Source organism: Etheostoma cragini, chromosome 1, assembly GCF_013103735.1.
Source record: "Etheostoma cragini isolate CJK2018 chromosome 1, CSU_Ecrag_1.0, whole genome shotgun sequence".
Lineage (NCBI taxonomy): Eukaryota > Metazoa > Chordata > Actinopteri > Perciformes > Percidae > Etheostoma > Etheostoma cragini.
Window position 1 is genome coordinate 24,547,940 of NC_048407.1, and position 25,982 is coordinate 24,573,921.

Consider the following 25,982-nt stretch of genomic DNA (forward strand, 5'->3'; position numbering starts at 1 on the left):
ATGCAAATATTATATATATATATATACTTATAAATATACTGTATATATACAATTATTTGCCCATTAGTATAGTTTTGTCATGAATACATGATTAATATTGTCTTTGTCTTTGCTTACTTTGAGTTTTATAGAAAGAACAAAAATAATTTCAGGATTTATTTGTCTTTTTACGAGTCAGAGTAATAAAATCATCGGTGTAAAACAGCATTAACATCTGGAGCTCCTCTCCATCTTGTTACTCCTCTCTGGGTTACAGAGAGCCTCTGCACAAGAAATCCCATTGAGTTTTCCTAATGTGTTAATTCTGAGAGCATTCCAACCACAGCGTATCTGACACATCCTAACACTTCAATCTACCAGTCCGATTTATCAGAACCCTTATCATAGGAACACAGACAGACAGACAGACAGACATACAGCCAGCCAGCCAGCCAGACAGACAGACAGACAGACACCACAGACAATTTTAAAGTGTAATCTACAATGCAGTCAACAGTTCCACGTAAACCTCAACTCTATATTAGGAAGAGATTGAAAAGATATAAATTATTGGGTTTGTAGATGTCAACAGGCCTATGGCCATGTTTGTCAGATGGACTTTGACTGTGTTTCTGCATTTGTTAATTCAGGATTGGAATAACTTGATGTTATTTTGTGAGCCGAGAGACTCTGCAATGTACCTTCCTTGTAAAGAAAAAAAAAGGGTTTTAATGAGGAAATACATCAGACTACTAAACATTCACCAATCATCAGATCATCTTTTTGTTATTTATTTTTTTTGAAGTTAGATAGCTCCATGAAATTCAAATCTTGTTTTCAAATCCATCAACATTAATCTGACAGCTAAACTGTATAGGTTCATTTTAAATGCAACATGAGAAACATGACTGCGTTAGCAGAAATTGAATACCTTGAGGAAAAATGACTGAAGGGTGCTTGCCAAGAGGTTAGAGGTTGCCATGGAAACATGTTTAAAGGAAAGAAGATCCATTTGCCAAGATCTTAACAAGACATCTGACTCAGCCAAGATATTTGTTATTAGTCAGACATCACAGCCTTAGCTAGCAGCAGATCAAATAGTTTACACTACAAATAGAGGAGAGGCACATATAGCAAGACTGAATTGGTCTTATCATGAAATAGGGGGTTAGAGATGTTAGTGCATCTGCAATATTGCATCAAATTTGAGGGATTTGCATTACCTTTAAATGAGTGAGTGAAAGTAGCGTGAGCGAAAATTAATCTAACTAGGAATAGATCAAATTAATACACAATAAAGCAAACAATAAGGCTCTCCCGCAGTTCCTCATGCCATTAGCCTTAAACTGCAATCAATGGATCATTAGGCCCCATCCCCCTCAATAATGCAAAAAGAGCAAACCAGGCAAACACCGTACAGCCTTATCTGCATCTCACCTCACAACACAGCAGGAGCCGAGTAGGTAAACAACACATTATCCAACCAACACTGTGTGCATCAACTGGCATCCTTCCGTCAGAAACTGTGTGCAGACAGGTCTGTGTCTAAAGCAGAATAGAATATGTGGGTTGTTATTCATAGTGTACATCTCACACAGGTTATTATCCATTATCTACTACATTACTATAAATGTAATACCTTCAGGTAGGGTTATACTTGTTATCAACCTGGAAAAATGTGAACACATTTGCACTTACAGACTTTTTTAAAAGGAAAATGTAAACATAAAAAAATGCTAAATATCACATCAGTCACCAACAATTGCGTAACTTGTCTCCAGAAATGAAGCAGACCACGCATCCTGATGACAAACTGCAGATGGGTTAGAGCGTTGTGACTTCACATCTTTGCTCATACACATCACCGCACTGCCCACATCAGGGACAAAGCAGCCAATGGCAGGACGCATTTATAACCAGACGCTTGTGTGACCAAACCAATGGGAGCGCAGCTGCTTTGTTTCCCTGCCTGCATGGCTCTGTTTAGTGCGCACATGTGACCTCAGAAGGCGCTTACTGGCATTTAAACATTATCGACAGGGTGCTGAAGCTGACAACTCCCCATACAGACAAACAACCCCTAAACACAATGGCTTGGTTTGCTGCCCGTTATGGACGCTTTGAAGCCTTTTTCTATCTTTAACTCTCAGTGGAGATCTCTATTTCCCCCAGCCGCGCATCATCTTTGAAAATTAAAGGACTTTATTTTGAAGCAGCTGACGAGAACGGCGCCGTGTCCACTCTACAAACGGCAGTTTAAAGCGGATGCTGTGACACCTGTAGCTGAATCTGGATCTCAATATCCTGAAACGAGAGGTTGGATTGTTTCACATCCGTTCTGCATCCGCCCTGCAGGAGAGGTGCTCCGGCGCTGTCTGATCTCGAGTGGGGAAGCCTAAAGCCATTTACAGACGCATTAATATCTAAGCCGCTCTCTGTGCCTGCTTAGACAGGAAGGAGCATGGATAGAGAGGAATTTGCTCTGACTAGTGCGTTGAAGGGATTTGCAGAGCTGGGGGTGTGCTCCTGTTCAAACTAAGCTAAGGACAGTGGATAAAGCACGGTCACTAACAGCTCGCCATTTCTCTTCGAGCCTTCTTGGGGTCGGTTTTTTTCAGATTTTTGGGCAATAAAATATATATTTTTTTAATCAGCCATGGGGAAAGATGAGTGCAAAACAATGCTGGATGCTTTGAACAAAGTGACCGCTTGCTACAGGCATTTGGTCATCGCCCTGGGAAGCACCTCGGACTCGCAGAACCTGCGGGAGGAGCTGAAGAGGACCCGCAAAAAGGCCCAGGAGCTGGCCGTGGCCAACAGGACTAAACTGACCTCTCTGCTAAAAGACAAGAGCATCAGCAAAGAGGACCGGGCCGAGTACGAGCGCCTATGGGTGCTGTTCTCGAGCAGCATGGAGCTCTTGGAGGTGGACATGAAAAGGTCCCTGGAGATAGGGCAGGATTTCCCCCTCAAGGTGCCGACGAGACACCTGATCCAGACGGGGATGACCGGCAGCACCACCGCGGTGGCGGCCCGGGCCATGAGCGTGCAGAACATGAAGTACGAGGCGGACAGCAACATCGACACGGCGGACCTCCGGGACCTGCAGGCCGAGATCTCCCAGGTGACCCAGATGATGGAGGAGATGGAGATGAAGGTGCAGGTGGCGCCTTGGGCCGTCGAGGCGAAGCAGGAAGCAGGCGCGGAGCTCAAGTCCAACATGAGTGTGGGGAATTCCTCCGTGGGTGTGATCTCCATCTGCGAAGAGGAGCCCAAAGAAGAGGAAGGAGGCGGCAGCAGGGATACTGGCTTCGCGTCGACCTGCGCTGTGGTTATATTCTTAGTCATCGTTACGGTGGCTGTGGTTTTAGGATATTTGGTGATCAACATGTCCTGAACTGTCTATTACCAAAAGCCCACCCTGATGGACACCCCGCGCGGCTGCCCAGGGGCGTGTCACTGTGGTTACAAGAGCCAGCAGCTCCACAACAGAGAGAAATATTTTTATTTTTTTTGAGGAGCTGAAAACATTGGGGACATGTGAAGTTATTCATCTTTCTCGGATTTGTGAATGTAGCCCATTCGGTGGAGTTAAAGAGTTGCTCTAGATAGCCTACAATGTAGAACAATATAATGAACGTCGAGCACTATTTGAGGTGAATTAAACTATATCTTTAAAGGGGTCAAGGGGTCGTATAGCCTATTTTTGGGAAGAGGGAAAAAAAATCAGGAAATTACGTGACAGTGTCTGGCCATCAGGATGATAGGCCAACCAACAACACATAATCCAAGTGGATTAGTGGAAAAGCTCATGCGTAAACGTAGCCTACTGTTAAGTATTCCCCTTGATGTTCTGCTGATTGATGCTTTAAATTTATGAATTCAATCCAGCAACGTCTGACGTGTTCAAACGTGCATGGTGGTATCAGAGGAGTGGGGTCAAGTTTATGGGAACTAATAGAGCCATTGTTCCAGTTGGATGTGATCAAAAACGCACAGTTCCACGCGCACAGTTTTAGCACACCATACGATCTGTAGTAGGCTTCCATCGTACAGATAGTAATTGCATCAAATCACAACGTTCTCCATGAGAGCCTTGGGGACCTGAGAAACATCCACAGTCATTTAATAATGCACCCATTCACTGTACGCCTGTTTACGTTCCCTTTCAGGGTTCTCTTGCAGTGTTGAATGTATACATTGCAACATGTGAATAGAGGGTTTGTACATACAGACTGCTGTGTCAGATGATGTACATACATAAGTATATATATTTATTATAATAAAATTTTTAAACACACATTTGAGAAACGTGCAGTTTTAAGAAATGTAGCTCCCAGGTGTTCACAGGCGAGACCAGAGCAGTTTTTGCAGGCGTGCAAATGTTGAATGTCATATAATATGGAACTTTTGTAATGACTGCAAAGCTTGACACGCATACATCAGATATACAGATATATTTTAAGCAGAGGATTAGTATAGACGTAACCACACTGGTTTTAAAATAGTGTTCTATTTCAAACGGAAAGAAGACTAAAACAGATTCTTTAACTCCCTAATGGTTTTAGATATAAGAGTCTTTGAAAGTTCAAGGTGAACTGAGAGTGGATAGCTGCCAGAGCCAAAGCCTTTATTTTTGACTGTAAGTTAAAGTGTGTGTGGGGGGGGGGTCAGAAATCTTAATCACACGGTGTCAAAAAGAAAATACTGGGTTGATAGCTGAGAAAAACCCAAGTAGAGAGAGTTCAATTCCACAACCTGAGCCTAACAGCACTTGCTATTTAGCTACGATTTTATCTAATAAGGACATTCTATAATACTCTTTTATGGGAGATCATGTTCCTCTTACTTATTAGAATTTTAGACAGGTTTAATTAAAAAAGTGCAATCTTACTGGGCAGACACATTTTGTTTTCACTCATTTTCTCTAAAATCTAAATATTTACAATATTGAGTCAATTTAATTGTGCATGTTCAAAGTTCAAATCTTTATTTCGTCCTCCAAACTGTGTAACTTATTTGTTTTAAACAAATCTCTCTGCAAAAATAGCAATTAACATGATTAATCCACAATTAGCAATAAGTAAAAACTATAACACTTGCAAGTTTATGGTGAATTATATAGTTTATGGCACATATACCCACAGAGTGCATCACTATTTACAAGGCAGGGGCTGAATTAAAAATAGGAGGACATATTGTATCCAAATCTGTTCAGGTAAAAATGGAACAATAAGATTAAAATATATAGGCAGTACATCAAAAGGATGTAAAGTGCTACTAACAACTACTATTAACGAGATGGGTTAGTCCACAGTATCTACCCATTCTGTGTCTCTCCTTAAAAATGTACAAAGATCCTCTGATATCAGCTAGCTCGTCACTTACCAGTGGTGCTTCAGGCAGAAAAAACGGTCACTTTAGGATAAATATATCAATGTCTGTTCATCATACATAGTCTTGGTGATGGACAATTTCAGTAATTCATATGCATTCACATTCTTCAATGTGAATTCTAATGAACAGTCTGTTATAATTGCTCGCAGTTCAACGGTTGCACACTGAGCTCTGAAATTACTTTAATGATCTCCTCCCCCATTCCTGAGGAGTTTCTTCAAAAACTGTGCAAGGTAAATAGACCCCTGGCATTTAAAGACCACTCAGCCTTAGTTGCCGGAGTTAGAAGTACGTAATATCTCAAAGGATCAAATTTAATTAAAGATACCCTCCTTTTCAGAGGCCTGACTCCTTGTGGGAGTAATGGAACAAAATTAGATTTTTCTTACATTGAAAAAACCTGGCAAGTGTAAAATATTCAGGTTGCAGATTAAGAAAGCAATCATTTGAGACATTGACTGTTCATTCAGCAGACTACTTAAATGCATTTTCTTATTTTATCTCTTTTTGCAGTCTTGTCTTTGCTTAGAACCTCGAGGTTAGAAACATTAATGGAACATATAAAAGCTTAAATGCAACACAACTCAACTTCATAGAACAGCGATACCACAGCAGGGAGAGCATTTGTGGCAGACTTTGATGTATGAAAATCAGTGGGTTGCTGCTCACGCCCAATTCCCCCAAGGCTTTCTGACATCTTGTTGATCCTTGTTTTCATCTGACAGAGGCACTAAGCTCTGCTAACAGTGTGTCATGAACATCTTTGAAACTCACGACAGACTCACATTGTCATCCGGAGTCCTAAAAATATAAAGGTGATTAATTAAACATGGGCGAAAAAGGGAGGAGATTCAAATAGAAGAGAAGAGAAAGCATCCCGAAACACTGCACTTTCAAAATTCGTCCCTCATGTTTCAAGTAAAAGTCTACTTTTATGCAACTTTCCGTGCATGCTGAAATGACTTCGCAATCTTTGTTACGCAAGCTGCTTCTGAAAATAGACACAGCATCAAAGTTTTAGAGTACACGCTTCATTAGATATAAAATGGCTCTTTACAGGGGAATAAATCGACTTTCTCTACAGTCGTTTGGAGGCATTTTATTTAAACTTATGCACGACAGAGCCATTTACCCGCTTGTACTCCGTTGTATGGAAACAAATACACACACATATATATATACACAATCGCACACATACAGTATATATATATATATATATACACACATATATTCACACACACACGTATGTATATGTGTATATATACACATATACATACCGTACATATATAGATACATATAGATATATATACACATAGATATGCATACACATGCATATACATATACATACACACACAGAAACATATATTTAAACACATATAAATAAGAATACACATATATATATATATATATTTATATATATATACACACAAACACATTGTATGTATATAAATATATTATGTAAATCATAAGCAGACTAGTTTGCAGACCGAGAGGCGAGCTACACACTTGGCAGACAGACCTCTGTATCATCACCTCATCTGGATGAAGATGGTTGGTTTCCAAGGCTGTGGGTTGCCATAGAAACCCTCAACGGACTCTCCACCGCAAACAACACAGAAGGTTGAGTAGTGTTATTTCAACTCGCCCCCTTTTTGCCACCACCATCCTACGCACACACAGCTCTCTAGCAGGAGATGTAGTGTGAGGACAGAGCTGAACATGGGACCAAACCTCAGCACCCCACTGACATGCTGACAGAGGAAATGTGCCAAAACAGATTCAAACTTTTTTTTTTTTTTTTTTTTTTATTGAATCTGATTGAGCCGTGCTGACCCGTTCTAGTGTGTCTCATCATTCTAGAAGAAAATGTTCTAATCAGGTCAGAGTGACTTAAAGGAATTGTTTGGATATTTTTGAAGTAGGCTTCAGTCAGTGTTACCTACAGATGGCAGTCTGCACGGCCCCAGTTTGGAGAAGCAGGTGGGAATACCGACAAGGAAGCTAAGCAATGTATTGCTGGTAAAGAGGGAAGCAGATAAACATATGTTTTAGACACCTAAAAAAAAGCAATGTCACTCGTGTTATAGGCTAGAGCATCTGTTATCACATACGGCAAACATCTCCTCACTATCCGTGAGCTGCCCGTCCCCAGAACACACTGTAAAAAAAAACAAAAAAACACGGTTTCTGTAGACAGCCCAGGGTCTACAAACGGCACCAAAACAAACTATGCCCCCCTGCACCACAAAGCATACACGAACAGTGTTCTAGCATTCCAGCAAATAACTGACAAGAAGGATTTGGGGATGGGGGTTACGGGTTAGTGCACGGAAGGGACAGGATGAGGAGGGAGGGAGGGGCAAGCTAGTCTTGTTTTCTTTGAAAATACTTCTAACATCAACAAGAAGTAACGAACCCAACACCGCTTAGAGCACCTTTTAACACTCTATATATAGATCTTTCCATCTCTTCCTCTCTCACAGCCCCCTGGCCGGTCAATGGCCAACAAGATGAAGAATTACTGCCATACTGTTACACAGATACTCCAAATAAACTGCCTTTTAGAGCAGGCACTGCCATATTAGATGTGGACATTTGTCACACATTAGACTTATTCTGTTTAATTCAGCTCACTCACTATGTGCTCACATGTGCATCACACACTATCATAAGCATAAGTCACCTAAAGGCAGTGTGAGACAGCATCAGGTAAAAAAATCTAATTAATAATGAATACATTGATCTGTTTAATAATAAATTAATTTATAAATGGTAGCCACAGGGAACAATCCACTCGACAGATTACTTCCTATGAGTTATCAATTTGCCATGGGGGACACTGCTGTGAGCAGGTAGACACCCAAAGGTGAAGCCCTGCAGTGCAACCTGACCACCCCCCCCCCACCACACACACACCCTTACTGTGTATGGCATCACATTTGCTTAGATCAATACAAAGTTTAGATGAGGGCTTTTAAAGCACTGTAACCATAGTTTTCATTTTTCTAGTAAGTGTGTGTGTGTGTCTTGTAATTGTGGGCCCCCTACCTGGCAACAGCTTAGACACAATAAATTATATATGTCAATGTCATATTCGTTCGTAATCAGCACATTACATAAGAAATGAGCGCCGCTGATCAAACAACAGATCTCTGTACGAAGTGCAGGAGGACTAGCTGTGGCTATGGCCCACGCTGATGGAGATCCCAATAAATCAAACTAATTTAATTTAAAATCTCTTTGATGACAATGACTGTTACGTAACATGGATATGGAGTCATGGAGACAGTCTGGTTAGGACCAGTCATTTGTCATTGACAAGGTCACAAAAAGCCTTTTCCCTTGAATACATGTTAACATGTCAAGGTAGGAAAATCATGGGTAAAATTAATGATGGGGGAATTTCATTTAGCTGCTTCAGTTTCAGAGTCCTGGTATTGTATTTGTGTCACAATGTCACAGCTTTAAGGCCGGTATACGCCAGGATACCAAACAGTCACATTTTGCAGCAAAATTAATTCCAATAGAATCGCTGTGATCAAAGGATCGGCATAAGGAGGCGAAATTAGTCCACGTGAATAGTCCACATAGGGTTTGACCTTGCTGAACTTCGACAGGCAAATTTGCTCTGTTAATCCACAGCAAGCTGTCTTGATACAGTGCTGACCTTTGAGGGGACGGAGACACAGCTTATGGCCGTGTGGCACCAATTTCAGTTTACCTCGGAGTAAAAACTCTTCCGCAAACAGCAATGGTTAACAGACAGTTATGAGATAGGAAATATGTCTTCTGAATAAACTGCGCGAATTCATAATAACATTAGCGACCAAGTTAAACTAACCAGTTTGCCATCTGGTTGCCATCTGATATTATCAGAGTAGTAAACTTGTCTTGCTTCACAACATGTGTACAGAGGAGTTGCGGGGCTTGTCCAACGTAGTGCAAGTCAGAGCTGACTTTTTGAGTCACGTGGGAACGTTTGCTCTACCACAGGGAGCAGATGTTTGTACTTGGGTGTGATGGTGATCTGTAGAGTTATAGTGGAGGGATCTATGATCACAATGCGGTGCAGTGCAGAGTCGTCCTGAGGATCTTCCAGCTGAGGGTCTGCGCTCGTACCCACCTCAGCCTCTCCTAAAGTGTCCAATGGGTAGCATTTGTCACCTGGAAAGAGTGGAGAGCCCAAGAGAAAGTATACAGAGATGGATCACTAACATTATGCTCATAAGTAAGACGATGATAACACTAGAACAGCTAAATATAGCAATAGCAGAGTCCAGCCACTACTGCTAAACTACCGATCAGGTCTGTTTCTTACTATGGCCAAGTCTTAAAAAATGAGTTGTTGATATTTTCTATTTTATTTTTAACAAAGACCAAAACTAACAATACATCAGTCAACTTCTCGATACTTTGCAACTTCCTCACCTGGTAAGCTAATTCCTTCGTACTACAATATATATTTATCTTTACTGTGGTAATTGGGCAATGTAGTTTTTAGCAAACATTACTTGAACAGGAGTACATTTGTTGGAGACATTTGCTATCTTCAGCAACAGATTTGGAGTTATAGTCCATATTTACGGCTTCAAGATGGATGTATGTTGGGTATGACAAAAAATAAACTACAGTGCCCATGTTTATTAAATAATGTGTCAAAAGTGTGGCTCACTGGTGTGTATTTCATAGTTTTCGGACAACAATGGAGTCTAATGGCACAGAAGAAAAATACCACTTCTAACTATAGAATATAACTCCCATTCACCATATTATAAAAAGGTAAAATAAAGATATCATTTAATTAATGAAACAGTCATTTGGCATGGTTCAATGTTGGTTTGGATGCAACTTAGACGTGATAGACAATCAGCACCTGGCAGCAGTGATATGTAGTGTTGATCTTTTAGGGAAACCACGGGCAGCCACTGTTCACAGCCCTCTGTGGCCCGCTGGCTGGAGAAGTCGTGGAGGTCGTATAGCAAAGGGAGGCGGCACATGCGGCTGAGCTCATAGAACTGTGGAGGGGCGATCCATAACTCCCGTGCCTGGTAGCTCTGGAGGACCTCTGAGGGTGTAGACCACTGCAACACAAAGAGAGACAAAGGTAGTGTTTAACAACTATACAAGTGTGTTCTCCATCTCCACTAAATACTGTTGTATCCATTCACTTGATCAGCTGTTGTTATGGAGAAGACACCAACCAGAGCCACTGTTATGTTATGCACACAGTCTTGTAACTGCTTTCTTAGTCAATGAAAAGTGCCTGGCACAATATCCTAGAGTGAGTGTGTCCAAAGTGACATTTTCACATCATTCTATCTATTTATTTCCTTGTAAAGCACTTTGGTCAATATGTGATGTGTTACATTTACTTGATGTATGTTTCACCTGAAAGCGCACTATTTCCTTTTTATCATGAAGTGTGTCGGGGATCTCCTGCAGGCAGCAGATGAAGAAAGCTGTGTCAAACCTCGTCACACCGTATCGGCCGCTGGGAGTCAGCCAGTTGCTCCACTCATGTAAAGCCCAGATGTTGGGCAACACCTCCAACTCTCTGCACATCCTGATGAAGTTGGAGGGGTTCTGGTTCACCAGAGCCCTCCACTCGGTGAGTTCACTGCTGCATAAATCACTTGCATTGTTGTGTGGTACTTGATCAGTGGCACACCTGTCTTCTATGCTTTTTAAGAAACTTTTCTCTTCCACTTTAGACATAACCAGGAGCACACCGGACTCCTCAAACGTCTCCCTCAAGGCGCAGATCCGGAAGGCGACCTCTCCCGGGATGGGAGAGCCTAGTTGCAGTCGGTCTGTGGCGAACATTGGAGGTCTAGTCTCCACCGGCTGGGTGACACTTCTCAAACCAAAATTAGGAAAGTTCCTGAAAGATTTAAAAATGTCCAGCCATTCACTAGAAAAGTCCGAAGAGTCCACCATGCCGCCGGGAAACACATATGCATTAGGCATGAATCCACTTTTACTGCTTCGCTTAAGCAGTAAAACGTCGTAATCAAAGCGGGACTTGTGCGGCAGATGCGAGGGTCCGTAGCTGCCCAGCGGAGAGCCGGGGGCGGCTGTCACCGGTGCCCTTGCCGATAAACAGTCTGCACCGAGCCTGTGGCCTGCGACTAAAATAAGAGTTGCCGCCTCCTTCCAGTGCTTCAAATTGGTATTCATCTTAAAACTACCGAGTGTTGTCTTAATTACTACAGAGCGTTGTCTTTATTTTTCGCTAAACGCGCTTGGGACATGGCTGTGTTTTGGAAGCGTAGGGTCATCAAAGAGCCGGCTATACTGCCTCGCGATATTTCTTTGAGGTGACGTGATTCGGGGAGGACACGAGTTGCTATCGCCATCTGCAGGCTGGATGACCCTCCGAGATGCAAACATAAAACATTTTATGGAGCTGATGGATTTTATTGTGTTTCCTTAATATAGTCAAAACGAATAATTATTATATTTTGCCCATGCTGGATGAATCTGAAAGTCCAAAAATATCTAACTATATATAATAGTTATTGAGTTAACAGAGAAGATAGGCCGGCTGACAATAAAACTTCGGAACTTATGATGTAAATGTTTTTTCTTTTCCCATGCTAACTATCTGTACAACATAGGTATTTGCCCACACAAACAAGACACTGTGCTACATTAAAACATGGCTCAAGGTTGACAAACCTTAGACCTGATCAAAATCTGTGTTCCATTTTCTATTGTGGTTCATTAAGAAACAAAAAATACATTCCATTTAACAGCGAATGTGTTTATCCTCTCCAAACTGCTTTGATGTAACAAGTGGTCTTCCAGACAATCTTTATACTGGTGTGAATCTAGTGTGGTGAAAAAAGATCTCCTATTAATTTGGTAAAGTTGTTTAAATTAACTAAGGCTACAACAACACAATGTATAGCCCCTGTTTTGGATAAAATATTTCATATGGATATTAAACTTTTTCAATGTTTTTGTCGTTCATGCTTTACCATCTTCATATGTCTTTAAAAATTCAACATCATTAAGATAATTTCGATTTTTTTATTTGCACAGCACTCCAACATTTGCTGTAACTGATTAAAATGTGTAACATTTGAACTATTTCTGCTTCCTGGCAGTTCAAACTTAAGTGATTAAAAAATGGCAAATGTTCCCAGTGTTCAAATTATCTCACTATGTTCTACACACAGTAAATGTCTCAGATGCCTGCAGAACTGTTTAACTGAAATATCACAATTCAGTAAATGAATACAGTCTATGACTATTTCCTGCTTTCTCACCATCTGTTTTCTATTTTTTGGGATTATTTTGACCCAGTTATAGTTGGTATGCAGTGCTAAAAGTGCACAGGCTCAAAAGCCTGAATTATTTCTGTAAATGCACTTAGTCAGATCCTATGCCCCAGTGAACAAGTCTGAAACTTCACATGCAAAGTTCATATGCTATTGTATTAGCTGATTATCACGAGTCTGTTTGAGGTAGCTGTTCAATTGCTTTGTTGAGAACATGTCCTTTGAACGTCTGCAAGTGCCTCAAGAGCTGCAGCCACCAGAGTAAGTCAGTGATAGAAATCAACAGCAGATTAGAAGAACTTGCAGATATGCTTGCATGTCCTGTGTCATTTTGTTGAGAATGTCATCTTTGAGATTAAGTGCCTAAACACAGAAATTGAATCCGAAGATAACTGAACTTACATTTGTAATATTATAAACAGTGTAAATACTGAATACACTGAAATCAATCACAGGAAGAAAGACAAGGAAGTTAGTGTACACCTTTCTTGTTTTTGTCTGACGACATGGACAAGTTCTTCTTATATTCAGCTCAACCCATTCTCATTTTGAAGGCTACAACGGTCTGCAACCAAATGTTGGAGTCAAGGGGGTACTTAATTTGATCACAGTTGATGCTAAAGTGAATACATGTTCACAAAACAATCCGATAATTTACAGATAGAAAAGTCTATTTGTGAAATTAACAGAAAGAAGAACATTACAGTGGAAAAGTTTTTGCTCTGCCGAGCAGAAAGGGAATGTAACACACAAACACATGAATGACACACACACACACACACACACACACACACACACACACACACACACACACACACACACACACACACACTCAGGTGTCATATATCCTTATCAAAGAAGCATTGTGAAGAAGGTCAGGTTAGGTCTGACTCAGAAGGGAGGCGGTGTTTCAGATTTTTCTGTTGAAAATTGAAACTTTTCCTGAAAGTGTCTACAGAGTACCTCTGCTTCCCTGTCTTTACCCACCTCCCATTTGTCCAGGGCTATCCAGGATGTCCAATCAGATCTGGGAACCTCCCACTGAAAGAGTGTGCTCACGGGGAGCCCCAGGTTTTCATTTGCAGTAGACATTCCTGCTGTCCCTCATTTAACTCAAACCAGTAGAATTTCTGGGTTCATAACACTACCTGGTCTGAAACATACAAGGTTCATGGAGCATCCCTGAGGTGGTTAATCAGTCATGTAAGTAAAACACTTAAATTAACACTTAACACTAAATTTGTATCTATCTATCTATCTATCTATCTATCTATCTATCTATCTATCTATCTATCTATCTATCTATCTATCTATCTATCTATCTATCTATCTATCTATCTATCTATCTATCTATCTTTCTATATAATTTATGATATAGTAATCTATACACTAGTAAAACGCCTCATGATACCTGTACTGAACTGCAGTGACTTGACTTGAAATCTTTGCACAAAAATAATTATACAGGGTGTGTGACTTCTTGGTAATAATGGTGGTCCTCTTACAGCAAAGCAGTAATCCACTCTAAACCAAAATAAAGGACTTCAGCTGTTTTTCAATAGATGAAGTCTTTAAAATACTACACCTGTCAAACTTTTTGTGAGCTGCTCCACTAAAAGTTAATGTTGTGAGATGTCTCTTGGTGTGGCTAGATTTGTGGATCAGAAACATTTACAGTTGTCTTCATCTAGGAACAGACAACTCAAAGTCAAAAACTGGATAATTGTCATTTTATGGTTATACAATCTGTAATATCTCATTTTAAAAACATTTGGCTGCAAGTGGATTTTCACTGACTTGTTTTACTTGTGTGAGCCTTATTGTTTAACTATATACGAGCAGAGGGCACAGTTCCCCCTATAATAGATAACTTAAGCAACATAAACTTAAGCAACTTCTCTTATCAAAGTTAACGTAACTGGTTCTTCTTCTCTGAGAAAAATTTGTGTTTTCTCATGCTCCAGCAGACAGAAATGGAAGAAGGCAACATCAGGAAGAGGAAAGAGTCGCAGAATGGATCCACCGACTACAGCATGGACTGTCAGAATAAAGGGAAGCAGCCGAAAGCTACTGTGCTTCAAAAAGATGTAAGTGTATCTGTTTGCTTGACTTTGTGTGTGTTCCTGAGAACAAGTCTGATTAGATGTTCACACAGTAGGATCCCACCATCAGTATCTTTTTGCCATGAGGGGGTGGGGGGGCTGGAACTAAGTACCAGGCAGTACCTCAACATCTGTCTCTACATATTAACTCCACAATGATCCACTTAGTGGTGCTGTCTAGCCTTCCTAAGCTTCTTAAACCCTAAAGTGAATTTAGGGTGACTAAATGGGTAAATCAAACTGGATAAATTAGGATTGCTATGAAAAATGAATACCTCATTTCCCTTTACTTTCTAAGGTCATATATCGGGTTAGTTTAGATAATAAAAAAAATCCATGAAGACGCACACCTGTGACATGTCTGTATGCTTGTGGTGGAGTTATTTGTCTTCTTCCAAAGCATTCATTTCATGTGCAAATGGACAATAATCACATGATAGTGGTAATTATCAGGTTTGTGTGCTCAGATAAGGGTACAGCCATAGCTGAGTGAGGCTGGACAATAATCTGAAGGCTACTGGTGGATATATAATTAGTTTTGAAAGTATTTGGTCGTTATTGACCTGCTGGTATTGCTACATGAAAAGCCAGTGGCCCATTTAAGTTGTTAGAGTACAGAATATCCTAAGGTCACAGTGACCATGTGTGCCAAAGTTCATGGGAATCCATCAATTAGTTCTTGCGACTTTTTACTTATTGTAAAACAAAACGTTTCAACCTTATGGTTGAAAAGTAAATTAATCACCAGTCAGGGGCCTTCATCTTCTGGGGACCATGAACATCTGTAAAAGCAATCACCACAACCTCCAATAGCTGTTGAAATATTTCAGTCTGAATCAAACATCTAAACCAACCAATTGATCATAATCGGACCCACTAGTGTGGCTAAAAAGATAGCTAAATGCCAATAATTATAAAAGTCAATAGAAAATTAGATATTACATTTTTTATTAGCATAATAACAAATGGAGATAGGACTTTGACACAAAGATACCATTTGGATTTGAGTTTTGACTTTGACTTTTCCATGTGTATGTAATTCTGTCTGTTACCGCAATATAGCATCACAAACGTGCAAGATAGAGTCACAAGACTTTATGTATGTGTGAAGTTCTTGTAAGTGTTTTATTGCACTCTGTGAAAACTCTGAACCAAGCCTTCATCTTCTGACTTATGTAGTTGGCATCATACGTTGTTACACTGTTTTACTCCCTGAATAATGATCCGCAGGAACCTACCTTGGAGCAATCTTCCTTTCCTCTGTTGACTCTTTCTTATCTATCTGCTCTCACATCATTAAAAGGAATAAAGCGACTTATTGAGTTTGTATACGTATGTGTACATTTTATTGTGTTTGTCATTAAATCTTTAGAACATCACAAAACAATTATGATCGGATTGTTTCACGACAGTACTTGAGATCAAAATGAAGGCTGAGTTCAATCGGTGTGGTCTGAGCAAGGGGGGCCGGAAGTTGGGGGGTAGGAAGTAGGGAGGGGCCCCCATACTTTAGGCCTCTGGCTTGATTTGGCGTCGCAGCCGGTGTTGACCCATTGCAAGATGGTCTCTAGTTTAAGAACTATTGGTTCATCGAGTGCTCGTTGTTGCAGTGTATGCAACACTACACACCCAGTACAACAACATGTCCAAAAAGCACTCGCATTTTAGCTTTGGCTGGCCTTCTTTCTGACCTGATTTATTAGTGGTGTTACAATGATCTTTACACATGGCTGACTTTGTGTTGGAATATAGTTTAGATAAGAGGGACCTTGGGGACGCGGTATCCTTCAGATCTCAAAGCAAGTTTCCGCATTAGATATCTCCTTATGACGTGTTTTACAGGACCCTGTGTTGAACCTATTAGCTGACAGGCTAGCTGTCTGGCCAGCTGACCATTTGTGTTTAAATAAACTGTATGCTTAAAGTATTAATCAAGGTAAGGTTGACCCTAATTACAGGTTGTCCTGATCATAAATAACACATTTAATCACAACCTCAATCCCAGACTGTTTTAAACACTATTGACATTAAACAGCAGAGAGTATGTAAAAAAAGCAGGTTTCTTTTCAACAATATCTGTATGAATTTCTTGGAAGCATTTAAGAAATTCAATTGTAAGCGTTGAAGTAACCCCTCCACTGTTGTGTCTTCATCCGTGTGCTCAGGTTGGTCTGTTAAGTGGCATCTGTCTGATTGTGGGGACGATGATTGGCTCGGGCATCTTTATTTCTCCTAAGTCGGTTCTGCTGTACTCTGGAGCTGTGGGACCCTGCCTCCTCATCTGGGCTGCCTGTGGCGTGTTGGCCACTCTGGGTGAGAACGCCAACCAAAATCAATACACAACTTTAGGCAGATCAGAGACGCCTGTCTCTCTATTTTTCACATCAATAACCTGGATACAATACTTACAACAGCGATTTGGATGTAATGCACTAATCTGTGAGATTTCTTTTCTATCGTTGAGGTCAACGGTGTATGGTACAAAGATACTAAGATATCAATTTGTGTTTACTTGGCATCCTCTTTTGGGATATTTTACTAAAGCAAAACATACTATGTATAAGTACAATTATATTCTTAATCTAACTCTTATCCTGCTTAATATTATTTACTTACGTACAGTATGTCTATGGCAATATCCTCCAAAGAGAATATCAGGTACTAGTTTGAAATGTCAGTTGGTGCTTGCGTCCTTTCTGTCTTTGTAACTTAAATAACATAAGGTTCTTACACAATGGACACTGGACAGAATGATGTCACTGAAAGTAAGCACAGACAAACCGACACAATAAACTGTCAACAACAAAAAGGAATTGCTTGGTAAGGAGACTTTGATCGCTGTTGCAATTCAGTAACTGTTTTTGCATTGTACAGTTATGTATTGGTCATGCTGTTGTTTTTTGTAATAGAAAAATGCCAACATTTTTACACAACAAGGCGGCTCTTTATGGGGATTGTAAAATAATTTGTGTTAGTGTGTTAAAATGGGAGAATTTAGATAAACAGAACTTTGCTCTTTAGTGTGGAGGTAGTAAATGTGCACTATATAGGGTTAGTTTGCAAGTCTCACAAAGTGCAGCATCGCTGACTGGTCTGTGTAAAGAACATATATGAGCCTCAGTGGTTTGTGTTTGAACGACTTTGCACCCTCATGACAGTCTAACATAATTTTATTTCACCATGGTATATGTTAGAATAGTTTATGGTCACTATGGTCTTGGCACACCTACTTGACTACTCCCAAATCCCAAGGAAAACCTGGATCTGGATTATAACACAGATACAACATTACATTTGTTTTACCATCTTTGGCTTTGAGGGTGTGCAGAGGGTTTGTTCAAATCCAATATTTCTTGGTAGGACACATTTCAAAACTTTCCTTTAATTGTCAACCAGAAGCAATGATAAAAGTCCCCTCTAAGTTTCTTTTAATTTTTACATCTGTCCTCTTCTTTCTGTCTCTGTTTTTATGTATTTGTATGTGTTGCTACAGGAGCACTGTGCTATGCTGAGCTTGGCACCATGATCACCAAGTCGGGAGGAGAGTATTCATATTTGTCAGAGGCTTTTGGCTCCCTCATAGCCTACCTTTACTCCTGGACCACTGTCATGGTGCTGAAGCCCTCCTCTTTTGCCATCATCACTCTGAGCTTTGCAGAATATGCCTCTGCTCCTTTCTACCCCGGCTGCACACCTCCTCTTGTTGTTACCAAGTGTCTTTCAGCAGTAGCTATATGTAAGTTTTACTTTTAAACCTTGTGATTTAATGGTAAAAAGCTGTATAACACATTACTTGTTGATCACATATCTAAAACTGTTGTAGTAAATGTTTTATATTAACAGCAGATCAAATAACTACATGTAGGCTAACGTGAAATGAGTGACTCAGTGAGTAATGATAAACCCAAAGAGAATTACTGGCTCTGCAATTCCACCACATTTTAGCAAGTTCTGGCATTGTTTTGGTTTTACAGTTAACCGCTTGCGTGGAGTTACAGCATCATTTTCAGCTAACAGGAATCTGTTTCAGCAAAAGGATCTTATCAACCCATTGTTTACTACCTGCTCAATCACATGACAGAACACAGACAAAGTTGGTGACTAGCTGGAGCATTTAACAGCTAAAGAGACAGGCATTACCTTCAGAGGTTGGTGGAGACCAAAAGAGAGCTAAAGCTACAGTGAAAGTTGGGCTTACTTTGGCGGGTGGCCAAAAACACAACTCCAAACAAATCCTAATGCTGCTTTATATCTGCTGGACTGTACGTATATAAGCAAGTGTTTTCTAATGCTGCGTTCACATTTAATTTTGACCTTGCATTACTCTTGTTGATCGAACTATCGTTTGTGTTAAAGGAGAACTGCTGGAAACTGGAAACTGGAGAAACTGGAGTTGCTGTAGCTAACGGCCAGAGCTCCCAGTTAGCTACTGGGAAATCAACTACAAGTTGTTGTTGCAAAGGCATGAAATGTCCTCTGAAGGACAGACCACAGACTCTGTTGCGGACTCTGTCGCAGACACGTGCTTCACACCGCGAGCTGGCTCACGCTCCACCCTGCAGAAAAAAGAGAAAGATACGATGTTCTTTGCTGTCTGGAGACAGTTGATATTGCATTTTGTGTCTGCTAAGAGGCAAACAGGCACACTTTAGAATATGCCACCACAACTGTCAATGTAGCTAACTGGGAGATCTGGCCATTAGCAGCAACAACTCCAGTTTGCTAAGGCCGGTTTTGGTAATTCCCCCCCTCATCGAGAGTACTTGTAGACATATAGTCTTCAAGATTAATTTAAAAATTGGCTGGAGTTCTCCTTTAAGTTGCATCAGCCTACTCATTGGAAAAAAAGAGAGGCTCCATGTAGATACCGCTGTTCTTTTGGCTGAAATGACTACTATTGCTGCTTTATACGATGTTGTGGAAATCACAGATTTGTTAGAAATGTTGTTGCGTCTGGATTCACAACATCATGCTGAGGTGCACACAACTCGGTTTCCCCATCCACAGACAACTACAGTACATTATTGTTATTTCCACTACCCCCTAGTGGCCAACAATTGTATTGTAGGTTATAATGAGTTTCCCTTTCAAAAACATAGGCCCATCATCTTAAAATGGAATTGCAATTTGCAGACTTGAAGAAAAAAGATCTAAAATGAAAGTAATTAAACAAAACAGCTAACCTGGTGGATGGTGTTTGGCACAGTTTGCAATTAGCTTGTCTTGGGACTCTGGGAAGTAAGAGGCAACTCAATTACAGATAATGGTTTGACAGGAGCCAACAAATATAAGTATAGAAATAATCTTCTTTGAGGGACACAATTCATTTTATATGTCCAAGTAAGAATGTTGTACTGTATATTCTTCAGTTTCTTTTGTCTTCTCAGTTTTGATCGTCACCGTCAACTGTTTGAGTGTAAAACTGGCAAGTTACGTGCAGAACTTCTTCACTGCAGCCAAACTTTTCATCATTCTTGTCATCGTGGTTGCCGGCATGGTTATGTTGGCACAAGGTGGGCCTGCTTGCACTATCAGTGTCTTTGATACACAACTCCTCTTTCAAAGAACTTGATGAAACGTTTGATAATAACCATTGATATTAATGTATGTATTGTTGTGTCTTTGTGTCCAGGAAACACTGAGACATTCTCAAATGCATTTGAAGGCACATCATCGTCTTTTGGAGCAATCGGGCTTGCATTCTATAATGGGCTTTGGGCGTATGATGGATGGTAACAGTTATACTTAACCTTTTTTGCCTTTTAACGTGATGTACAGTATAGGACTGACCACACGGATCTCTTAAGCAATGTACTGAAGTATACATTTCAACCAATATGATGAGCGACTAGCCTTTTCCTGCTATACTAACTTTATATAACAAGCACTGTGAATAGCCTTTCAACTGCTATTGAGCCTTGTGCCCTTTCTTCAAATGTGTGGATTCAACCCTTGGACAACTTTCAGAAAAGACCATGTTATACATAGAGCAGTCAACCAAGTTAGGGTTTGTCATCTCTGGCATGGTCACCAGGTATGTGAATTCTATATCCACATGACAATAAAATACCAATTGTTGGATTGCAGAAACATGGCAGTGCCATTGGGCCCAGTGGGTGGCAGCAACTTCCCCAGCTGTTTCCTTGGTGTTGTGCATTTTAAATGCCTGCGAGTGTGGTTTATGTGCAGCATTCTACCATTCTTCCATTCCACCAATCAGCCATTGGTCGCTGTGTTTGCATCTGTGGTTGTACTTTAAGAATGCATTCACTGAATGGCTTAGAATGTTTAAGTCTGCCGTTTTGCGTTAGATTCTCCTCTTAGCGGCCTCATTTATAAAACTGTGTGAAAATTTGTGGATTTGCTCCGGAGTGGAGTCACGTGCGCACAGGCCTAGGGACGTATCAGAATGCCCTTGAAGGCATATGGCCACATTCACATGGACACATTCTATAAGACAAAGCACATCATGAATGTTGATCAGTATGTTAATGACCCTGGCAGTTGTTTTTTATGCTGAATCATGACAACTGGCGGGGAAAAAGCAAAAAACTCCTCAGACGCTCAGAATTGCTGCAAATTGAATTATAATTTCGGACTGTTCTTGCACAGTGTAGGTAAACCTGATGTATTGACTAACTAAATTAAGAATTCTATCCAAAATGGCAGGCATTACGGCACTCGGGGACAGTTTTGATATACCAGACCCATATGAGATTTTGTCCAAACAAGCCTTACCGTTAAAGTTGAAGATTATTATACTTAAATAAAACACTTATCTGTCTGCCATTTCCCTATGGAAACAGCAGGTTGCCCCCAGAGTGGCGAGGACCTGTATTTGGACCAGGATAGCACGATTCCGGCGCATTGCCCTCTCTACTGGATCCAATTTAGTACATAGATCTAAAATTTATGTCAGCCATTCATGGCCACTAAAGCCTCTTTTTCTTCCATTGGCATATTACTCCTGCCGTGCCAGCAGTGCCATCATGCAGCTTTAAGCACAGGGGTCACCGTAGTATTTAAATGTTTAAAACAAATTGTAGACACCTTGCCAAAATCACAGCATCAACTAGTGGTATCTCCCACTTGTTGTCTAATAGGCAAACACATTTTTCAAAAGTATTCAAGTTTGGCCCGATAATGAGGACAGAAGTGTAACAGTTGCACGAGAGCTTAACGGCTTTGTTACCAGACTTTGACATTTTATGATATATGCACAATATTGAAGACAGATATTTAGTTATTTACACTGTGTTCTAACGTTATCTAATAGTAAGGTATTTGATGCTATCCTGTGTTCTATGCAGTCGGGCCATGGAGGTTTCTGCTCGTAAAAAGTTGGAAAGTGCTTGGAAAGTTTTTCCTGGCCACTGTTGCACCAAATGCTTGCTTGTGGGAAATTAAAGTGTTTGAGTCTTTGTTAATTATAGAGTGTGGTCTAGACATACTCTATTTGCAAAGAGTGCTGAGATCACTGTTGTGATTTGACCCTCTAAATAAATTGAATTGAATTTAATATTGAAGGGGTTGCAGGGATTTCTTAAATATGTACATACAGTATGTATTTCTTATTTTATGCGTTATGCTACCTTAAGAAATTACACACTGTCCTTGTTTTCTTAGGAATCAACTGAATTTCATTACAGAAGAGCTAAAAAACCCATTTAGGTAAGACAAACTAAAACTCATCTTTCCATGTTTAAGAATTTGTTTACTACTATTTACTACTAGTAATGTTTAAGAGGGATCTTTACATGTGCAATCTGAAATGTTTTTTATTGCGAATATGTAATGCTCATTAGACAAATTCAGAGCAGAATGTCTGTCAGAGTAGGCTGCACAAAGTGCACTTGAGTAAATAGATTTTCTGTCAATTGATCTCAGGAACTTGCCACTGGCCATCCTCATTGGGATCCCTTTGGTATCTGTGTGCTACGTGTTGGTCAACATCGCTTACTTTTCTGTTATGACCAGCACTGAACTGCTGTTGTCTCCAGCTGTTGCTGTGGTAAGTGGCATACATGTTGACATGGTTACAGAGAAATCAGAGCTTTTTTCATTTGTTTTCAATACCATAGTGGTGTCATGTGAAATACATTTACAGTAATGAGAACTGACTACATTAGCCATACTAGCCAATCACTTTTCCCACATGTTTACATTATGTGGAGACAGTTTTTGTTCATTCCAGATAATTTCACATGAAACTTCACTAACTGCTCAGGATTCATTTACTCTGCTCCCTTATCTTTTCTGAAATTTTTGTTTGTGCGTCTTTAGACTTTTGGAGACAGAGTCCTTTACCCTTTGTCTTGGATCATTCCACTCTTTGTTGTCTTCTCTACATTTGGATCTGCCAATGGAAGCTGCTTCACTGCTGGCAGGTGAAAAAACAATGTGACAACTGCCACATTATTTATAAAATACAGAAGCAAAGGAAGTCATTGTTCTGTTTGTGTGTGTTAAACTATTTGGTGTGCATATTTGAATGTATGATAAATAAAACACAAGTAAACAGTTTGAAAGTAAATGTGAGCATACTGACTTGCGTGAGGTAGAAAGACTTTGACAGACGAAAAGATGAAAAAGATAGAAGAAGACTACAACAAGAATACGGCACAAGACATATTTCTATCTCTCTCTTTCTCTCTTTCTTCTCACAGGCTGGCCTATGTATCTGGTAGAGAGGGTCACATGGTGAAAATTTTATCTTATATTAGCCTGAAGCGCTACACTCCAGCCCCTGCTCTCATATTAAATGTGAGTCCTGCATATTTAATGACTTCCCTTGTATACAATTCAATTTGGTCACAGTAGATCTGACTTTTTAAATGTTTAAGCATTTGCATGGTCTTTCAATATGTGCGGTGTACAGTTTGTGACTCTTCAAAGCTTAACAAAAACATTATATGTATAGTTTCAACAGGACATGAACCTAAAACATATTTTTAAAAGTTTTATCAATATTACCCATATAATATCCCATGTCAGTTTAGATAAATGGTATATTTACTGCCATGTAAAGTCAACAAGATATTTGGATACAATGTTTGGTTTCTTTCTGTTTCAGGGTATGTTGGCTATTTTCTACATAATCCCAGCAGACATTAATACCCTCATTAACTACTTCAGCTTCGCTCAGTGGGTGTTTTACGGTCTCACAGCACTAGCGCTCATAGTCATGCGTTTCACCAGGAAGGAGCTTCATAGACCAGTAAAGGTGAGGCCCGCTGAACTGGCAGACTCTGGTTTCCAGACTAGTGTTCTGCTCTGATGCATTGTTAACTTGACACTACAATCTGTAACTCTACACCAAAACACAAAATCGGATGAGTCTTGTTCTAGGTTTCTGACATTGTTTCAGGTCATTGGATGTTTATGCGGGTGAATTGTTATCAACTGATTAGGTAGCAAGACAGTGAATATACTATAGACGGAAGTGGTGAATCTAGACAACATCTGCATTGTCCACTTCACAGGTGTGACCTGGTCAACATTTCTTAATGGAAACCCCAATATTGGCTTACTTTTTGAAAGTTTAACCAAGCTTTTGCAAAGTTTGTCTCACCCCTATGTAATAGATCATATCATAGTCTTATTCTTATCTCTTGAGGCTAATGTAATATTTGTTTGCAGTTGCAGGAATTGTAAAAGAATTCACCTGAAACTATATTTTGGATTAAGGGAAATGTACTCTCATTTACATAACCCTGCAACTATAACAACAACATGCCATACTTTTAAGAGATTTGGTGTAGAAATACAAGTAAACACTAAACAGTGGATGTTGTGTAATTGTGTGATTACTTAAAGGTGCCGATTGTCATAGCAGGCCTAATGGTCGTGGTGTCCTGCTACTTAGTCCTGGCTCCCATCATTGATAAGCCAGAGCTGGAGTACCTCTACTGTACTATCTTCATCTTCAGTGGACTTCTTCTTTACTACCCTTTTGTCCACCTGAAGGTCAACTGGGCACGCAAACTCATGAGTAAGTTTACTTTTAAAAACGTATTGACAATTAGGAGTTTTTTTCTCAAAATGTTAGCTATTGAAATATTAATATTAGTTATTGACCATCAGTATTGAATACATGGAAAAAAAATAGTGCTCAAATGGTCAAAAGCAAACAAATGAAATACAGTGTTATGTTGTGCTGATGTCATTGAGTCCATATGACCTCCATCCTCCTATAGGGCCCATTACCATGCATCTCCAGCTGCTGATGGAAGTAGTTCCTCCCGAGAAAATTGAATGAGAAGGGACAGAGCCTACAACCAAGGTCAACTTCTGCTGCTTGTCTTGAAACATGTCGAGACTCGTTTTGGAAAATGAATGCTTCGAATCTGATTCCCAAAGTGGATCATAGCCAAAAATCAGAGCTCACCTCTGCTGAATAGCTGCATGAAAAAAAAGTATAAGGGGATGCAGTACATTGCAAAGTCTCTTTCCACATAAAAAAATAAATCATTGACAAAAATAACTTTTTTTATGAATTTAACCAGCACCATCGTTAAGCAACCATGGTAAACATTTCTTCTTGTAGTTAATGTGCAATACAGTTTTACTGGACCAAAGATCACTTGATGTAGAACTGCACTTCAGCAACAAAGTAAACATTTTCAATGCATTGCAGAGACAACGTGAAGGCTCAGTAAATTATGCAACAAGATGTGGAAACGTGTATTTATGGTTCTGTGGTTGTAAACTGACACAACAGAGTTTCTTTAAAGATGTCTTCACAGTATTTAATAAGGGTCTCATTTATATCTTTACCACTGGAACATAGTGGAACAGTGCTGCATTGAGTTAGCTGATGGTTATTAAATGTATCAATCTTTTTGAGTGCAGAGTTGAAATCAGTTGATAAAAAATACAAATGTCTCATACTGAATTTGGTGGTTTGTTCATGTATTTGTGGGCTGTGTGTAGTACATGATGCAGGAAACGTTTTTATGGAAAAGGCTGGGTGATTATGATTTTGCACAGTTATTAGTGAGAGCAATAACATTTGTGATTTGGTCCCAATTGTACACCAGATGTCAGAACGGCACCGCTGAACGGAACTGCAAAGGCATGGAGGGTCTGTGCTATCATTATAATATTTCTACAGTAGTAATAGTACTATATTATGCATTAATGTATGCATATTTAATATTTCTAATAATATGTAATCATACTTTAATGTTATTGTGAATAATGGCACTAGTGGTAGCTGTAA

The 25,982-nt window shown here is 39.9% G+C and overlaps 3 protein-coding genes across 8 annotated transcripts; 2 read left to right on the plus strand and 1 right to left on the minus strand.

The window, feature by feature from the left end:
* Positions 1-1,931: 1,931 nt before the first annotated feature.
* Positions 1,932-4,279, plus strand: LOC117947302 (regulator of G-protein signaling 9-binding protein). The gene has a single exon (XM_034876063.1). It carries the CDS (start codon positions 2,636-2,638, stop codon positions 3,374-3,376), a length of 741 nt encoding a protein of 246 aa, XP_034731954.1. The 5' UTR covers positions 1,932-2,635; the 3' UTR covers positions 3,377-4,279.
* Positions 4,280-8,099: 3,820 nt separating this feature from the next.
* On the minus strand, positions 8,100-11,671 carry nudt19 (nudix (nucleoside diphosphate linked moiety X)-type motif 19). 2 transcript variants are annotated; one of them, XM_034876863.1, is made up of 3 exons: positions 10,765-11,669; positions 10,250-10,457; positions 8,100-9,540 (listed from the first exon to the last, which is right to left on the minus strand). In XM_034876863.1, the coding sequence occupies exons 1-3, from the start codon at positions 11,551-11,553 to the stop codon at positions 9,323-9,325; spliced, it is 1,215 nt and encodes a 404-aa protein (XP_034732754.1). In that variant the 5' UTR covers positions 11,554-11,669; the 3' UTR covers positions 8,100-9,322. The 2 variants fall into 2 exon arrangements, with proteins under 2 accessions (XP_034732754.1, XP_034732764.1); XM_034876873.1 differs by having other exon boundaries at positions 9,299-9,540; positions 10,142-10,457; positions 10,765-11,671.
* Positions 11,672-13,727: 2,056 nt separating this feature from the next.
* On the plus strand, positions 13,728-25,606 carry slc7a9 (solute carrier family 7 member 9). Of its 5 annotated transcripts, none has more exons than XM_034878261.1 (14): positions 13,738-13,862; positions 14,292-14,293; positions 14,624-14,746; positions 16,927-17,074; positions 18,255-18,497; positions 20,149-20,274; positions 20,394-20,493; positions 22,388-22,432; positions 22,649-22,772; positions 23,045-23,148; positions 23,428-23,524; positions 23,835-23,984; positions 24,578-24,752; positions 24,958-25,606. In XM_034878261.1, the coding sequence occupies exons 3-14, from the start codon at positions 14,633-14,635 to the stop codon at positions 25,017-25,019; spliced, it is 1,488 nt and encodes a 495-aa protein (XP_034734152.1). In that variant the 5' UTR covers positions 13,738-13,862; positions 14,292-14,293; positions 14,624-14,632; the 3' UTR covers positions 25,020-25,606. The 5 variants fall into 5 exon arrangements, with proteins under 5 accessions (XP_034734143.1, XP_034734125.1, XP_034734152.1 ...); XM_034878244.1 differs by having other exon boundaries at positions 14,627-14,746; XM_034878252.1 differs by lacking the exon at positions 14,292-14,293 and having other exon boundaries at positions 13,728-13,862; positions 14,627-14,746.
* Positions 25,607-25,982: the final 376 nt, after the last annotated feature.

Bases quoted from the DNA above. Each gene is read 5' to 3' on its own strand.
- LOC117947302 (XM_034876063.1), top strand. From the start codon at position 2,636: ATGGGGAAAGATGAGTGCAAAACAATGCTGGATGCTTTGAACAAAGTG.
- nudt19 (XM_034876863.1), bottom strand. From the start codon at position 11,553: ATGAATACCAATTTGAAGCACTGGAAGGAGGCGGCAACTCTTATTTTA. The intron at 10,458-10,764 runs GTGAAACATACA...TTTGTGTTGCAG, and splicing joins AGGAAATAGTGCGCTTTCAG to TGGTCTACACCCTCAGAGGT. The intron at 9,541-10,249 runs GTGCTGATTGTC...CACTCTTTCCAG, and splicing joins CTACATATCACTGCTGCCAG to GTGACAAATGCTACCCATTG.
- slc7a9 (XM_034878225.1), top strand. From the start codon at position 14,615: ATGCTCCAGCAGACAGAAATGGAAGAAGGCAACATCAGGAAGAGGAAA. The intron at 14,747-16,926 runs GTAAGTGTATCT...CCGTGTGCTCAG, and splicing joins CTACTGTGCTTCAAAAAGAT to GTTGGTCTGTTAAGTGGCAT. The intron at 22,773-23,044 runs GTAAGTGGCATA...GTGCGTCTTTAG, and splicing joins TGTCTCCAGCTGTTGCTGTG to ACTTTTGGAGACAGAGTCCT.